At 40.8% G+C, this 19049-nt stretch overlaps 1 protein-coding gene across 2 annotated transcripts in view; it reads right to left on the bottom strand.

Moving 5' to 3' along the window:
• The window catches only part of Nebl (nebulette), a 365083-nt gene that overhangs the window by 89908 nt on the left and 256126 nt on the right, over positions 1–19049 (bottom strand). Inside the window, exons 9-11 of one of the 2 annotated variants that reach the window (XM_055593781.1) lie at positions 18064–18174; positions 11576–11686; positions 363–464 (exon numbers count right to left, since the gene is read on the bottom strand). The exons of the other annotated variant lie outside the window; for it this stretch is intronic. Of the exons in view, the coding sequence (XP_055449756.1) occupies positions 363–464; positions 11576–11686; positions 18064–18174 (324 nt within the window). The remainder of the gene's footprint in view (positions 1–362; positions 465–11575; positions 11687–18063; positions 18175–19049) is intronic. 2 annotated transcript variants of the gene reach the window in all.

The raw sequence follows: 19049 nt of genomic DNA, 5'->3' as shown, positions 1-19049 counted from the left end.
GAAGAGGCCCCCAGGGCTCCCCGGATGGGAGTAAGGTGAGAGCTGAATGGGGACGGGAAGTCTGACAGTCTGGCTTCTAAGCTGAGACATCTGAATGTGACTATAAGCCCAACAGTGTGTGTTCCTGGAAAAATGTGCTAATACTAGATATAGTTGAGCTGGCCATGGGCACGTCATGCATATTCCCAACAATTTACATAATCAAACGGATAATTCAGGGCAAAATTGAGATGTCATTAATTCAAAGGAATTGATTATGTTAATTGTGTTACCCATCCAACTACCAACTACCAATGCGTGCTTCATCTCCCTCCAAAAGAAAAAGAAATCACATCTGCACAAGATGAAGAGAGATAGATTACATTGCTTATGATCCTGGAGATCTGGGTTGCCTTCTTGATATCCGCTCTGTCAAGCTCTGCTGTGTATGTGTGGGTGCCCTGCACATCTTTTCTGTAAGAGATCTGATGAAAGAGACAGCTATGATTGGAAAAAAGAATAAAGTAGTCGTTTCATTTAGATACCATCACTTCTATAGAATTATTTATTTTTGCCATGATAGCTTTGAGAACACACTGAACTTAAGTTACTCTTTTCATGGCTTTTGTGCAAATCATTCATTTCCTCTGATATATTAGCTCTTTACATTATGCCATGTCTCACTGATGTGTCCAAAATACATGTACAAAATAAAAGAGGAACAAAAATGGCACAGAACAATCTGAAAGGTTTTTTTTTCTATATAGCACTCTATGATATGTTGTGTACCGAAGTGTGTATGCTTCGGTCTCTCACACACACAACATCCTTGGTCCCATCCACCGCACATCCATCCATCCATCCATCCACCCACCCATCCAGGAATCAGGACAACCCCTGACACACAAATGGATACTGTTGCTCTCCTGGGGAGGGCAGGGGGTGAAGCTGTGTAACCCCACCCTCTACACTGGCAGCTACACCTCTCTCTTCCTTCCCAACTGAACCCAGATGCCGGGAGAACACTGATCTCCTAACAGATTAAGTCATTACTGTGGTCTAATTCTACCAAAGAACAGCAACTATATTAAGGACTCTTGTCCCCTGAATATAAACGGGGCATAAACCAGTCACAGGGTGAGAAGGAGAGCTTTGAAGAGAACAGCTGACGAGTGCTAACAAATGTAAAGCACTTTTTAATCGTGTGTTTCCATTACCTCAACTGACAAATGGGTGGAAAGATCAGAGCAGAACTAATACAGTGCATGATGGCCAACATCTCCTCATCCGTCTGCTTCTCCATGTTGTGAAATGTGTCATGAGCCACAGTCTTGGCTGTCAGGTACAGTTCTGTTTGGCAGAGTTACCAGAGGCAACTCCTCTATTAGAATATATTCTGCTAAGGTTATAGTGCAAAATATATGGGCATTTTAAAAATCTGTCTTTATGCTTTCAGGACACAGCAGTCTATAATACAGACCTGTGGACCACTGGACAGCTGCACAGAGGACACAACATATTTCTAGTATTGCCAGCAAAGCTTTTGCAATGGCACTACATGGTCTATTTTTTAAAAATCTACCTCTCTGGACTGCATTTACAGTCATCTGTAACAGAATGGGGATAAGAGAGACCTAACTCAAAGTTTAAGCAAGTCCCCACTGTATTTCCCTCTTTTCGATGGCAGTAACCAGGAGAAAAAGCGATCCGACATTAGTACATTTAGGACATTTCAATGCACTGTGTGACTTTATTTCAGTAGGATGCCTGATCTTTCACAAGCCTTCACTTGCCTTCACACCAAGACTTTTAGTCATGAACCTGTCTGACAAGGGAACGCAGCTTAGACACAATTAGTATATTTTCATAAAGAACATCTGTTTTCTTTGGCACTTAGATTTTCATAAGCTTTGCCTTACCTAATAATTTTAGGTGAGTTTTGTGCATACAAGTAGTAAAAGAAATATAAAAACTAAGTGAGTTAATCTGTGGAGTAGATTTTAAATGTTTGGGACTCTTTAAACAGGGTAATTCCATTGGCTGCAACGAGCAATGTACCCATCTACAAATGACAGCAACTCAGTTCCAGTCTACACAAGGTTAAACACAAGCTGTGTAAACAAAAAAACAAGTTCTCAGGTGAAAACAAACCAAAATTATTATCCACCTCCAAGATGAACCGCTTCTGAGTTACTGCATTCATGTGAAAGCCACCAGGGGGGAAATGGCTTTTGTCTAGAGAAGAATGGGGGGAAAGATGGAAACCCACACTTTTTGAAAAGAACCATGACCTTTCAGAAAGCGCAGCTTTACATGGGTTACCTAATTACATGCTGCTCCGCCTAATGACTGCGTGGAGAGAGGTGAGCAGCACAAAGGCTGCAGGAGCAGGATTTTGAATAGGGGCCCATCATCCATGTAAATTGCAAATTAGAGGCCAGCACAGCGACTCAAAACAAGTACTGAGATTGACATGGGCTGCACATTCAAACAGGAGGACTCCACAGAGCCACGCAGGAGAAGAGCGCAGGAGGCGGCTCGTGTCCACCACAGCATGGACGGGGAAATGCCCCAAGAAGGGGAGGCTACCCTCCAGGACACTCGCAGGTAGCAAGCACCCCATCACTCCCTCTGTGGGGTAACTGACAGTGTGCGGTGTGGCAGCATGACCTCATGAATGGATTACTTGTCTGCATGTGTGTGTGTGTGTGTGTGTGTGTGTGTGTGTATGTGTGTGTGCACGCAAGCACATGTATGAGAGCAAGCATAAGTGTACAAGCGGATATAGAGGTCAAAGAGCAACCTGCAGTGTCAGTCCTCAGCTACTTTCTCCCTTTTATTCTAGACAGTTTTGTCCACTGGCATGAAGCTTCATCTCACAGGACAGTAACCAGCCTGTATGCCTCCAGGTGTGCATTTCCACCTCCGATCTTGCCGTTATTAGGACTGCGGGTGTGTGCGATTATGCTGGCTTTGTCTGTGGGTTCTGGGTATCCAAATTCTGGTCTTCATGTCTGGGAGGCAAGCATTTTACTGAACGTACCACAGCCCGGTTCCCCCAGGACTTGTCATTTGGAAACTGCTTCTGATTCTTGTACCTCGGTTAGGCAGTAGTCGTTAACGCAGTAGACCCTTCCGAGATCCAGGCTACCCAGTCGAGCCTCGTGCCCATTTGTAAACCATGATTAGGCCTAAGCAGGACAAGACTCATCCAAAGGACCCAAAGAAGAGGGATCAAGTGTCCCCTTTCTTGCCCCTAGGGCCAGCTGCTATAAATAGGGCTTAGCTGGACACAACTGACTCTTGGAGTCTTCACACACACCGTCAGTCAGAGCTGAACAGCCGAGCTATGGGGCAGAAGGCTTTTTATGAGGAGGTGAGGGGGTCTGTGTCTAGCTCACCTGAAGGAAATTGAGCTTTCTATTTATAGTTGGGCCTCCAATTGTAATTACAACCATGAACTCTGCACCTTGGATTCAGCTGTAGGCTAAGAATATTTGCAAAAGAAAACTACGTGGCTTTTTTCCTGAGTAATACAACCACCATTAACTAGCACTTAAACACTGTAGTAAGTGCTCTGACTAATCTAGAGGTGGCTTAAAACATGGCGGCAGATATGTGAACCTCATATGCAAATAATACTCTACTTTATATAAAATATCTGAGCATCCATGAATTTATGTCTATATAAAAATACTAAGCCCACTCGCACGGATACCAATGCAAGACTGTATGTAAACCAACAAACTCTCCATTTGTACTTGAGGATCCATGTTTAATAACACTAGTGATATCCATTAATGGTTTTCTGCAGAAACTATGCAGTTCTTTATGACTCCCAGTAAGGAGGTCATGTCTACCAATATTCTGGCTCTAGATTTTGTCCTTGTCTCACAGTGCTCAGCTCTACCCTGGCCTCATACTTTCATGTACTTCTGTTTTCTCCTAGTCTCCATGTATTGTCTTCATCCAGTATTTCTGTTTCTGCTGCATAAGAGCCATGTCCTTTGTGGGTTTTTCTTTTCATGTAGTGTGTTCAGTGTGTCAGTACTGTACTAAATAGTGTCTGTACATTCTCTTTAAATCCTACCCCATCCCTGCTGGGGATTGTCTAGACTCAACTGGCCCCATCAACACTTCTTCCAGGACTGGAACCACATCCTCCCAGCACTCCCTTCATTTTTTAGTTATGGGTTAGAATGGGCTGATAAAAGGAATGCTCACGGGATGTGGGAAGTAGAAGAAAAATAGAGGCTTTGCTCTCCGAGTACAGGCAGACATAGCAAGCTCTTCAGGTTATATAATGGTCCTTAGTTAGGGCATTCAAACACTGACCAAAAGTGAAGCCTGCCCACCTTGAAGGGAAGGTAATGCATTTGGAGAGCAGAGAAAGGCTCAGATGATGCCAAGGTGCAAGCAGGAAGACCTGAAGGCAACAAACCCACTGGACCAGAACTTTGCTACTCTAGTGAAGAACCAAACAGTTCTTGGTGACAAAACTAGACAAGAAAGAAGACTTCTTTTTGTGGTGGAAGGTAAATTAGTAATGCAGCTACAGAGAGTTATAAGGGAAATCAAAGTTTAATGCTCTTAGGGAGACTTTACAACCATTAAAAACGTCACTATCATGTACTTTCCAGGTACCATCAAATTGGCACATGGTCTGGGATTGTTTTGCTTCTCTAAAGCAGACGAAATGCAGCACCTCATGCACACTAGCAAGTGCCCTCTTTACTCTCACTTAAACATTGTTTTCTATGAGAGAATAAAAATGTTTTAAATATAAGTAAAGGCCTGGTCTGGTGCTATACAGCAGACAGAAAAAATAATTTCAATTCCTAAAAGACAGAATAAACTACAGTTACAAATAGAACAATCTATCAGTGCTGCTAAGTTATTAGACAGCTGATAAGCATTTTTTTTTATTCACAATTAAATGTCATCACCATCGAACCCTTCCACAGGGAGAAGAGGTAATTCTAATGGTTCTTTCTGAGAAATGAAGCAAATACTCCTCTTAATGCTAACTCCTGAATTACTGTTATTGTAAGCCACATGGAGAAGTTCAGAAAACCACAGTCATTTTCCTAGTATCATTTTGCTGAGTTGGCTGCAAGCTTTTTCATTTTCTGATGGTACAGAAACTTAACTGTTGACAAGAGAGAGCGTGCGTCATGCTTGGAAGGAAACATCGCGTCTCTGGCTGGCCACGCTGAGCACCGCCACACACATTGGACAGGTCAGTGCGCAGACCTAGGAAAACTGGCCGTCCACTTATGCCACAACCTGGAGAGCTAAACCAGCTACCTGAGATCCTTGCGACTTACTGCAGGGTGACTGGCTGAGTCCTGCCTACGTAAGATGGATGAGAAGTAATAATGGAACTGAGGTTTTCGTTACAAGCCCATCTTTTGAGGGAAATCACAGGAGAAAAAAAAAAAAAAACAAAAACTCCTGTTTCTCTAATTACATTAGAAAAATGTTCCACAGGCACATTCCTTAAATTATAAAAGGATTTAGATTGGCCAGTTTGAATCATTTTTTGATGATAGTATCAACAAGAGAGAGGTTTGGGGACAGTTTTGATTTTGCCTTTCTGCCCTAACACCCTCTTCATATTTATTTCATAGTGACTTGGCCCTCTGAACAATTGGATTTCTTTTTATTTGTCCTAGTGAACTGTCATGTCACCCTAAACTCTCAAATCACCTCTCATAGCTGGAAGAAGGCCAGATAGGCCTACTATTTCATGAAGTAAGAGATCTTTGTGGAGCTCGTCGCAGAGATAGTCTCACCTAAAACTGCCCCCTTGGAGGCGAGTGGGGCGCTGCACCCGCCTGACGGATGTGAAAGCTCTGCTCTGCACACAGCGACTTGTCTGTGCTCATCTGTGCCGCTGGCGAAGCAAGCATTTTCACTGCAGTCTAGCGTGTGCTCGACTGGAGACACATGAGAGCAGCTGCTTTTCCTCTCCCGTGATCTCTCCCTAACTTTTCCAGTTATGCGAGAGGTAACCGCTGCCCACCCTAAATACTGTTCACCTTACAACTTCTAGTGCAAGTTCTGAGAATCTTGTTAGACCACCAGAATCTTTTGTTTATTTGCAAGCCTTTAGAAAGAAAGAAGGAAAACTGTAAGAAGAAATCACCCTCTTTGGCCCAGTGAAGAGCATCCTTCTAAGAGGTAAGGCCAGAAAAGCAAGAGCAAGAAGGTTCCAGAACACTGCTGCCCAGTCTCTTGCCTCACAGATCTTGATTTTTATTGATAAACAAAAAGCTAACAGTTTGACTTTCACTGTTCATAAGACAATACGATTCACTTTATTTTTATTATTAGACACACATACACACACTCAGAAGCGTGCACACACCTATGCCATCACATGTGGAGGTCAGAGGCAGGTCTTTCCTTTCTACCATGTGGGTCACAGAGATGTGACTCAGGTCATCAGGCTTGACAACAAATGCCTTTACCCATAATGTCATTTTCCTAGTGCCCAGCTTTTATTCTATATTAAGGCGTTTATGTCTAAACAGTAAAATGACATTCTCCATTGCAAAAGAGTAATTCTACTAAATTCTACTGGGAAATTCTGAATCACAGTTCTTCGGGCTGAGGTTTCCTGGGAGATTATATTTTATGTTTTATAACTGGCCCTGAAACAGGAAGTGTACGGCCCAGCTCTCCTTGTGGCTTCCAAGGCCTGTGCTACATTTTATACTGTAAGGACAGCAAATGTATTATTCTATGAGGCTTGACTTGGGAAGAATATAAACTACCTCAAGGTAGAATACAAATATCATTTTCACCTTAAATCTGAGTAAATAGTCTTACAGTTTCTAAATCCTATTATATGTACAAACTTTGCATGTAAAGGTTGAGCCAAGTCGACAGAGGAATGTAGGTAAACACATCCTTTTCCCATAAGTACACAGTATTGAATGGAGGAGAAAGAAGCTTTATGCTCTAGTCCCTCACTCCCTCAATCACAGACCTTTTAAAGGAAAAGACAGAGTTAAAATAATAAGCCTGAGTTTTATGATAAGGAACTTTGGTATTTGAGTTTCAGTGAACTACAGAGTTAGACCGGGCTTCTGCAGATCCATTGACTATGAGCCTGAGCTCAGAGCCCCAGCAGAGCCCACCAGCCCACATCCTAATTCCCAGCCTTGCATTTGAATTCAAGGTCTTTTCAGTGGGAACTCCAAGATCTGAATTACTTTTTCCTGCAGGGCACCTGGACTTAGATAACTTCCATTGTTCCCACCATTTCATTCTTATTTAAAAAATGACTAATTGCCAGTGGCCTTTGAGAGAGAGGTAGTAGTATAACAGAAAAGGTAGAATTAAGAGTCTAGATTCTATAGTACAGCTTGAGATACCTCCAGACCATCTGTTGTTGTACAGGATTGTTTTAGCAATTCTGGGTTTTTTGTTTTTCCATATGAAATTGAGAATTGTTCTTTCAAGGTCTGTAAAGAATTGTGTTGGTATTTTGATGAACTCAAGCTGTACTACAGAGCAATAGTAATAAAAACTGCATGATGCTGGCATTGAAACAGAATGATGGATCAATGGAATGAAATAAAAGACCCGGAAGTAAACCCACATACCTACAGATACTTGATTTTTGACAAAGAAGCCAAAACTGTACAATGGAAATACAGCATCTTCAACAAATGGTACTAGTCTAACTGGATATCTACATGTAGAAAAATGAAAATAGATCCATACTTATCACCCTGCACAAAACTAAAGTCCAAGTAGATCAAAGACCTCAACATAAAACGGGGCACACTAAACCTGTCAGAAGAAAAAGTGGGGAAAGCCTTGAACTCATTGGCACAGGAGACAACTTCCTGAACAGAACACCAACAGCACAGTCTCTAAGAGCAACAATCAATAAATGGGACCTCATGAAACTAAAAAGCTTCTGTAAAGCAAAGGACATAGTCACCAGAACAGAACGACAGCCTACAGATTGGGAAAGGATCTTCACCAACCCTATATCTGACAGAGGGCTAATATCCAGTATGTATAAAGAATTCAAGAAGTTAAACAGCAACAAATCAAGTAATCCAATTAAAAAATGGGGTACAGAGCTAAACAGAGAATTCTCAATAGAGGAACATCAAATGGCAGAGAAATAATTAAATAAATGTTAAATGTCCTTAGTCATCAGGAAAATGCAAATCAAAATGACCCTGAGATTTCACCTTACACCCATCAGAATGGCTAAGTGACATTAGCCAATGAATAACTCAAGTGACAACACATGCTGGAGAGGATGTGGAGAAAGGGGAACCCGCCTCCACTGCTGGTGGGAATGTAAACTTGTACAACCTCTTTGGAAATCAATCTGGAGCTTTCTCAGACAATTAGGAATAGTGCTTCCTCAAGATCCAGCCATACCACTCCTAGGCATATATCTAAAATTTGCTCAAGTATACAGCAAGGACATTTGCTCAACCAAGTTCATAACAGCTTTATTCGTAATAGCCAGATTCTGGAAACAACCCAAATGTCCCTTAACAGAGGAATGGATACGGAAATTGTGGTACATTTACACAGTGGAATACTATTCAGCAATTAAAAACAAAGAAATCATGAAATTTGTAGGCAAATGTTGGGAACTAGTAAAGATCATCCTGAGTGAGGTATCCCAGAAGCAGAAAGACACACATGATATATACTCACTTATAAGTGGATATTAGGCAAATAATATAGGAAAAACATACTAAAATCTGTTTACCTAAAGAAGCAATCAAGGAGGATCCTGGGTAAGATGATCAATCCTTACTCAGAAACACAAACGGGATGGACATTGGAAGATGGAGAAAACAGGGAACAAGACAGGAGCCTACCATAGAGGGCCTCTGAAAGACTCTACCCAGCAAGGTATCAAAGCAGATGCTGAGACTCATAGCCAAACTTTTTGCAGAGTGCAGGAAATCTTATGAAAGAAGGTGAAGATAGAAATACCTGGAGGGGATTGGAGCTCCACAAGGAGAGCAACAGAACCAAGAAATCTGGACCCACGGGTCTTTTCTGAGACTGATATTCTAACCAAGAACCATGCATGGAGATAACCTATAGTCCCTAGACCCCCTGCACAGATGTAGCCCATGGCCACACAATATCCAAGTGGGTTCCCTAGAGAATAGGGTCTGTCTCTGACATGAACTCAGTGGCTGGCTCTTTGATCACCTCCCCCTGATGGGGGAGCAGCCTTACCAGGCCACAGAGGAAGACAATGCAGCCACTCCTGATGAGACCTGATAAGCTAGGGTCAGATGGAAGGGGAGGAAGACCTCCTCTATCAGTAGAATTGGGCAGGCACATGGGAGGAGATGTGGGAGGGTGGGTGGGATTGGTGGGGATGGGGGGAGGCTACAGCTGGGATACAATGTAAAATAAATTGTAATTAATAAAAAAAAAATAAATTTTAAAAAGAGTTTAGATTCTTTTGTTCTGACTTCATTTGTCTATAAAATAGGACTCAACACAGCATTTTTTTAAGAACTGGAAATGTCCAGTCTTGGCACAGTACCTAGTACGTTGCTGGGTTGGGTAAGTGGTAGTTATGAATATTCTAGTCCCCCTATAAGCAAAGAATGCTTGCAAACCTTTCTCTTAGAATAATAGCCCTGCTGATAACTGCAGAACCTAGCTTCTTCAGCTTCCACCAGCATTAAGGTGTCCATGAGAATGTTTTGGTTTAGGCAAATGGCATGTTTGGGTCATTATGTCAAGCCTCACTTCGATTTTCACATAAAATCGATGAAATTTAATATCTGATTAAATTTAATATCTGATGAAATTTAATATCAAGTAACCATATATGCCCTGCACAAAAAGTGTTATAGTGTTTGAGCCTGAAGTCCCCCCCCCTCCTGCCACCCCACAGTCTCTGATTTGGATGCTCGGTGACTTGGAGCATTCAGGAAATGGGGCCTGGCCAACAGAATTAGATGGGTTGGGGCAAGATTCTGAATGCTATTTCTGTCCCTGGATCCAGTCTAGATGTCCCTGCTTTCTAGTCTGCGACCATGTAAACACTTATACCTTGTACTCCTGCCATGGATGCAGCCACTCCAGAACTATGCCTTCCTTCCAACACAGACCACAATTTCTCTAAGACCATAAGCCAAGTAACTCCTTACTCCCAAAAGTTGCTTGTGTTGACTACCTGGTCACAGTAATGAGAATGATAACTAAAACAGAGATACTCTGCAAGACTAGGCCCCAAATGCAATCAGCAGAATGAACTGCTTATTTTAAAAGGAATTTCTGGATTTATATAGACCTCACAAAGAAAGCCATGTGGTAGGGCAGATTCTGTGTGAGATGACAAAAAAAGCACCAGGAACGTTTCTAAGGTGTGGGGGACTTCCCAACCCACACAGGACAGGACATATCAACACCAATACCAACCCATTAAGAACTAACCAGCTGTTCACACATTTTTTGGAGACCAGAAAATTTACAATTCTGATATAATTTCAGGAGAAAATATGTGTCTAGGCCATGATAATAGTGGTAAAACTCATGGAAGCCTTAAAGGACCAGGTAACTTAAAACCAAAGAAGGAATGTGTTGTCTTTAACTAGCTTCTTCTGTCCTGGCTTTTGCTTCTAAGCCATCAGGAACCTGCATTTGTAGTTCATATCTGTTAGGCCTTATGTTTAACAATTTGAATCTTACACGCATTCCAAAAGAAAGTGCAGTTAAGGAACCCCAAACGTGAGAATTTTGGTTTCTTTAAAAATATAGAGATGTCATGTGAAGATGTTTTTGCTTTAATTCCAGGTGTGAGGCATGGAGCTGCTTCAGATATTCCACAGTAGCAAACTATGATTCATGCCGTGCTCTGGCAGGGGTGTGACTTTGCCAGCTGCAGATGGTTACATTTGGAATTCTGGGGACCCTTCAGAGGGTATATAAATGCCAGAGCCCCAAGAGAGGCATAGGTTGTGGCTGCCCCTGCAGCCACTGGTGCTGTTTTTCTGCTGACGCTGTTTTCAGGAAGGACTGGTTGCTGGATGGAGATACCATGACAGTGAAGGTCAAACTAGCTGCAAGGAACTCCATGTCCCTAATCAGCAGGAAGCAGTCTAACACCCACTCTCCCCTCCAACCTTCTTTTTCTCCTACCCAGTGCTGGGCGTCGGAAGGGGTAGAGGTGGTATGGGGAGGTAGGAAAAAGAACCCATAAAAGTAGCCAAAAGTCCGGCTGCACCAAGATAGAGTTTTAATTTCTGGGGCCACTGATGGCAGTTGAGCTTTCTTCCAGTGCCCCTGCCATTCTGCAGCAGAGGCACAAACTTCCACATAATATCAAGGAAGTTCAGTAATGCTGATAACCAAACTGCTCACAGAATCCACATTTGTCTTATTCAAAGCAAATTTTACAATGCCTGAAATGCCTCACAATTTAACAGTGTTCAACAAAGGATTTAATGACAGTTATTATAACGATTCAAATAAAAATGTAAAAGTTCTTGTGAATAGTGCCATAATATTTTAATATCAATGAAATAATCCTAAATCTGTTATTTTTTTTTCCAGAAAAATTGTAAAGAATGAGCTTGCTTACATTACTCTGGTGTCTGTTGACCTCCATGGCATGTCTGACCTCTGGTGGTTCCTTCATGTGGGCGTAATCAGAGAAGCCTTTCTCAGCATCATGCTTCTGCTTGTAGGCAACCTTCAAATGCACATATAGATTAGAACCAATTTAGAGGTGTGTTAAACTCTCTGCTTTAAATTCTTCTGTTTCACTGGCTGACAGTTAAATTTTCCTGAGCGTTTGTAACAATACCCGTAACGCTCTCATCTCAGCTCTGCAGCTTAGAGTCATAACTCAAAACTTGCAGTTTATCTCAAAGAGGCCCTTAAACAAAAGATTGAAAACCTCAATTGTATTCATCTGTCTTAAATCCTTGCTTCAATTTGGGGAAATCCTCAATGACTGAGAGCTTGCAGGGCTACACATGGCCACGGATCAATTTTTGAGGAAGCAACTGAGTAAGTGGAGGGCAATAAAATGTATCAAACTGGTTTACTTTTAAATACATATTCTAATTATTTTTAATTATGTGGGGGTTGGGGTACAGATGCCCAAGAAGGCCAGAGGCATCAGATACTCCCGGACAAGAGTTACCCGTTGTTGTGGGTGCTGGACTCGAACTCCAGTCCCCTGCAAAATCCATATGCACTCTTGGCCACTGAGCCATCTCTCCAGTGCCATGGAGAGATGGTTCTGATTTTATGTAGACACAAATGGTTGGCTGGTATGATATGGCAGATGATCTGATAATCCACATTAAATCCCCCAATTTGGGAGAATATTTAACATACAGGCAAAACGTCTTCCCTAAGGGACACCATCAGTCCTGCCCATCGCCTGCCCGTTGCCACCATTCTCAGTTTGTTCTTCACTGAGCTGGAGAGGGGATGTGATACAGATGCCTCAGGAGGTGACAGTCTACCCCAACAACAAAACTGGAAATGAAAGTAAGCCATACAGGAAATCTTCCCTTGTTCTCAGTGTTTGCCATCAGACCATTTATGTCCTTCGCAATTAATGTTTGGTATTTAATTTTTGTATAATCACCTATTATCTGTCCTCCCTCACTGAAACACACAACTGTTCAACTCCCTAAACGAACCCCACAATAGCATTTGGAAAAAAAAAATCAGTATCAATGAATAACTAACCAACAAATTAACAAGTGAATAAATGAATGCAGGAATGAATGAGAGCAATAACTGCATAAAAAAAGCAAAATCAATTTCAGCATGTTAAGTGAACTTAAAATTGCTTGATACAAGGAAATAAAGGTAAATAAAATGAGTACTAGGACAGTATTCAGCAATAATGAAACAGAGTCTGCTGTCAGTGAAAAGAATATAGTCAAACTTAAGAAAGAATTTGGCACCAATATGAGCTCCTTGGAAGCTATTCTGATATCTTACACATCTTTTAATATCCTGTGCTTATCAGAGTAAGTAACACAGAGTAGAAATGCAATAAACTTTTAGTACATGAATGAACAAATGGGTTTATTCAGTATTCTCATAAAGTTACACTCCCCGCAGGCTTTATAAACAGAACTGGCTAACCATTTAACATTGTTAATGCAGAAGTCAAAATTATTAACGTGCTAAGAAGAGGGCTATTTTTCATAGGTAGCCATTGAATCTGACCATCCTTAAAAGTATAGCTATCAACACTTCAATGGACAATCTGGCTCCACATTTAAGTTTTCTTGAGAACTTGTACTACTAAAAACAGCTTTCACACTGGGATGTCACATACCCTAAATATTGTTAAGCTTTGTTGAAAGTTGTTCCTTTAATCAAACCCCCCAACCTGTGTCCCCAGAGCTGGGTCTGTGTAGATGCAGAGAGGAAAACTAGCTCATAATACAGAGTTTCCCATGTGAGCAGACAGCGTTCACTGGCTTCCAAGCCTCTAGACTGTCCACATAAACTCAAGGGCTGAACCTCTCTGCACTTTCCAAGGTGCTCACAAGATCCAACTGCCAATTGATCCACCTCTTTCCTAGAGTACTGATATTGATCTGACTCAATCTCGTGAGAATTTATGTAATTAAATCCTGGTTATAATCTTCCAATTTCCAGAAGATATTAACACAGCTCTAGGTCATTTTTCTTTTGCTGGCTGTGTGGGAATTTCTGATAATTAACATACTTAAGTCAGATTCAGTCCTATCTAATTAGATTCCTGTATCTAATCCTGTACATTTGGTTGATTACCAAAACTCAAATGTAGTACTTCATATATTCCAGGCTCAATTCATCTTGCTATGATGTGTCCCTCAGTTTACTCCAAAAGACACATAATTATGACGAACATCTTTATGTTTTCAGCGATTACTTAGGTGAGAAACCTCCACATGGGCTGACAGTCTATTATAACACCTACTTATGTTTTATATTATGCCTCTGAGGAAACGGAGGATTTAATGGGTGGCCAAGTCAATAAAACCACGAAAAACTTCCATGAGATTTGCTCCTTCCTCTTAAATAAAAAGAGCCAGCGTGTGTCTATTCCCTCTTTTGATGAGTGCTTGCTATATTCTGCATTTTAGACTGAATACCACACTTGTGACTTCATAAACATAACTAGTGCAGTCCATCATTTTGTGAGTTATCATGGACATAGTGACTCATCCAGAAACAATTTGAAAAAGCACTCTTTCTTAAAGAGGATACATAATTTTCTACTTCAGCTTTAAAATAGTCATTTCATTTATAGCTGCGACTATGCACAGCTTTAAAACTGAGCTTGCATCAAGCTGGAGGCAGTTGAACTTTAATTTATTATAGCAATTTTCTTCCTTTAAATAGCTAATGGAAATGATGTCAAGCTTATACTTTTTCTGATAAATTTAATTTTTTAAGGGTTTGTCATTTTGTAATGTTTCCGTAACTATTTTCCTCACAGTGGAGCTGCACAGCTGAATCAGAGTATATACTGTTAACAGTTTCATGTTCTATATGAACATGCTTGAATGGCAGTATTTTTACAGTTATCTCATGTATTTTATCTTTTAGTAGATATTTTTGAGTCAGAGTGTGCTGTGTGTCTGAGGCTGACATAGAACTTACTATATTGCTAACATGACCTTGAACTTTGATTCTCCTATTTCTTTCCTCAGTGCTTGGATTACAGGTTTTACTTCCATAGATTTTTGCATCACACGCAGACACACACACACACACACACACACACACCTACCTGACACCTATGAACTGCAGACACAGAAGCCTGTGGCCACCGATGACACAAATGCAGACTCACCTAAGTCTGCTCAGTTCTAGTGACCGAAGTACCTGTGATCACTGCTGTGGTGCAGGAGTATTCAGCAGGCACACGTCATTCCATTCTTGGGTTTCTTTAGAATCTTTATTTTTATGTAACTCATAAATTGGTCTCCCATAAACATTAGAACTCTCTTTCTCTCATTTCTTCCTACCAATCACCTTGTTGAAGAAAGTGTGAACCTAGCTCAGTTTCCCTTTCAGGCTAGTTACCAGGTGGAAATGGCTATTTTGGTGATTTTGAGTTACAAACGTGCGGAAGAGCTATCACCATACGAGTTCATTTTCACTTCAGAAGTGTCTGGAAAACTTCTCCCCTAAAGTGAGCCAAATTGTAAGGCATTCTGAATGTGCTCCTTCTCTCAAATCCCTTATAGTAGACTCCAAACTAGAACGCACTGCTACTTTTTGACTAGGTACTTCATTTTCTTCATAGCACAGATGACAAACTGACAAACTTGGGTTTAGCATTCAATAGTATATGCAACCAGATTTCATAGAAGAGATTATGAAGGGCAAGGAGACAGGGGGCTATAAAAGCAACCAGTGAGACACTTGCTATTCAAGTCCAAGGATATCACAACTCTGATCCTACATGACCAAAGTTAAAACTTAATTATTATAAACAGGCACTTGCAAGTAATACATCTGCTTTCTTAATGGATGCATATAAATCTAAAGAAACATCATTACAGGTTTGTCAGCCTTTGAAACAGAAATCTTATGAAGAACCAGAAGTTCTCTTGTACAGAAAGTCAGAAGTTAATCAGAGGGGAAGTGTTCATATCTTGCTATGCACTCAGGTCCACCGATTGTGTCTATCATAGGAGAAAATGGTAGAAATGTACATGCTAACTAATTCTGACAAACACATTATCAATCCTAATATATCCTCTATGAATTTTTTTTCATGTTAAATGCTACGTTGCAAGGTTTGATATGCTTACCTGGAAGGTGAGAAAACCTGCACTGCAAAACAACAACTAGAATCCAAGCACCTGCCTGAGTTTGAGTTTCTATTGCTGCTGTGACACACCATGATCAAAGCAACTTGGGAGGAAAAGGTTTGTCTGGGTTACATTTCCACAGCAGTGTTTATCATCGAAGGAAGTCAGGGCAGGAACATGGAGGCAGGAGCTGATGCTGAGGCCAGAGAGGGGTGAGACTTAATGGTTTGCTCATGACGGCATGCTCAGTCTGCTTTCTTATAGAACCCAGGACCACCGGGCATGGATTGCTCCACCCACAAAGAGTTAGGCCCTTGCCCATCAATCACTAATTAAGAAAATGCTCTATGGCCTTGCTTACAGCCCCATCTTAGTGAAGAATTCTCTCAACTGAGATGCCTTTTTTTTTTTTCAATGAGTTTAGCCTGTGTGGAGCTGACAGAAAACTATCCAGCACATATCCCAAAGTATTACCTCACCAAGCACAAACATAAGAATGCACTCCTTTTCTCTCCTGAATAATTGTTACTTGTCCCACATCAAATGTTGTGCTGTAATTATGTGCTTTGTTAAGTAGCCCATATCATCAACAAATTGCTAAGTGACCAGATGTTGGCAGGGCAAGTAAAGGACATACTCAACACAGTCAGCCATGCAGAACCTCACCATTGTTTATTTTTAGACTCATCTTGAATAGTTGAGATAGAGTCACTGCCAAGCTGAGGACATGGTAGATGCTTAAATTTATAATAATGAATTACTTAAAGATGTTCTAAGAAGGGTTCCATGCTTAGCATTTTTCCAGAGTAATCCTTTTGGGGATTACTTGAAACTAAAGGCAACTTCTACTTAAAAATAAAAAAAATCTAAAGAAGAAAGTAAATTTCCTGAAACAAGGCCTCACGTGCCTCTGGCACATGGCTTTATAATGACAGCACTTCAGAGACTGAAGTGGGAGGATTATGAGCTGAAGTTCTACCGAGTGTGGGGCCAGCCTGGGCTACATTTGAGGCTGTCTCAAAAAAATTTAAATGTATTTTAAAACAGAAATAAATCTGACTGATAAGAAAGCAAGGAGTAGAAAGGGCAGGAGAGATGAAGAATCAGCACGTGTTGAGGATTCCGATTTGGAGATTAGCAAGCTGTGTTTGTGTTGTGGCTCTGGTTTTTCCTGGATGTGTTAATTCTATTTTCAGTGTCTGTGATTGTTTCTACAATCCTACAGGGGGATGCCTTGTGGAGCTGTTGAGAGGGTAAATGGACAAAAGTGAGAAGAACATAGAACAGCACCTGACCCAGGTAATGCTGTGTGTTATCACAGACCTTCACTACACAGGAAGACAGAAACTACGCAGGCGGAAGTTTATCCTTAGGAAGATAATCAACATACATTCAACTGAACGTATAGTTCATAGGTGATGGGGAACGCTCCAAGTACAGAGCAGAAAATGAGTCAGAAGAGGCTCATCCACAAAGTTCAGAGGGCCAAATAACAGAGTACAGACCACCACCAACAGCATTGCTATCATCATCATGGTCATCATCATCATCAGACTGCAATGTGAAAAAAAAAAAAAAAAAAACAAAAAACGAGCCATTCGCAATGTGATGAAAACAATGAGCCAGAAAGCATCAAAATATTCTAGTTTGAAATTCTGTAGCTAGAAATTCAGGAGATGGAGAACATTCAGAATGCCTTACCTGTCAATCTCTTTTAAGAAAAAAAATCAGCCCCCTACACTCCTGGCCTTGAAATGAGTTCTCATGATGACAGCGTGTCTATTTTTCTGCAAGTTAAAATCACTGTAATAACAACTTCAACCTGCTGGAGTTCCTGGGCAGGGCTGTTGATCACCTAACAGGAAACACATGCCATAGAATAGGGTGTTCCTGAAGCATTGGTTTGGCAGAGGGAGCAAGATTCTGTGCATGTCCCTAATCCAGCCACCACCTGTTTCCCTGACTTTGTAAATTCTACTGAAATGTTCTTGGCTTTGGGATAATACAGGAAATCAGAGACTCATTTGACAGTAGCTAGCAAAAGTCCACCTATGAGACTGTCTGGATGATGTTGCAATCAGATCTTTAAAGAGCAATAAATGGGACATGGAGAAGCAGACAGGTGGCTGACATGGACCTGATACCCAAAGGTTACCTTCATTTTCTGTACAGAATTGAAAAGTATACACAAGTTGCTTCTAACCTCCATTTACTACGTGATAACCAAGATAAACAATTCTCATCAACTGCCAAATGACTTTCACAAGGTTACAAATTTGAGCCATACCTCACTCTGAAGCTGGGACACCTCTCTGGCAAAGACACTGTCAATGGTGGCTGGCATGTGCTTATACAGACAGTTGGAGAGATCCGCTTTAATGCTACCTTTGTATTTTGCCTAAGAGAAAAAGAAAAGAAAAATAAATAAAAGCATCCTCCTTTTGCTATTGTGACTATAAAAGAAAACTTAATTCAGAAACATAATTGTTTTTAAAAACCTTCAGGCTATTTAAATATATGTCAATAAATCTGATGGGCATATTCTGAAAGAGAAAAATAAATCCAGTGTATTGTGGGGAGGGCTTGAAATGCAATATGGAAGGACAGGGGACAGTTTCAGTTTCGATCTGTGTATTGAGAGGTTCATGGGTTTGGCCAGTGAACAAATGGTCTGAGAACAATGAGATCTTCTGAGCCACAAAATAGTAGCTCTGTCATTAGAATTTACTGTCTAGAATCTAAATGCAAATAATAGTGATAGACGGGCCATGATGTTGGATAACAGGAACCCAGACAATTAGGTACAATAAATTTGTTAAAGTGTTCTCCAGAACTGAGGGTGACCACAGTTCACAACCGACTGTTGTTTATTTTATGAAAAACTGAAGAGGGTTGCTGAAAGCTGCAGACACAAAACAAGAACAAGGAGAAAGAAACATTATTTCCCTTGATTTGCTCAGTACCTATTATATATATACTGAAACATAATACTCAGCCCAGAAATACGTACATATTTTATCTATCTGCTAATGAAAAGTTTTTTGTAGGAGATTTTTAAAAAATGTTAACTACATGTTATAATAAATGTATAGAATTGTCATATTAAATCCTCTAAACCTGTGTGGTTTAATAATAATAAATAGGAGGAGGAGAAAGAGGAGTATTCCTTTATTAAAGCCTTCTTGGCTTCCTTTAGCCACAGTGGAAGGTGGAGGCGCATTTACTCTGTGTGTGTGTGTGTGTGTGTGTGTGTGTGTGTGTGTGTGTGTGTGT

The sequence above is a fragment of the Psammomys obesus genome, unplaced genomic scaffold (assembly GCF_907164565.1).
Source record: "Psammomys obesus unplaced genomic scaffold, mPsaObe1.curated_primary_1811, whole genome shotgun sequence".
Lineage (NCBI taxonomy): Eukaryota > Metazoa > Chordata > Mammalia > Rodentia > Muridae > Psammomys > Psammomys obesus.
This window is presented reverse-complemented; position numbering and strand designations above follow the sequence as displayed.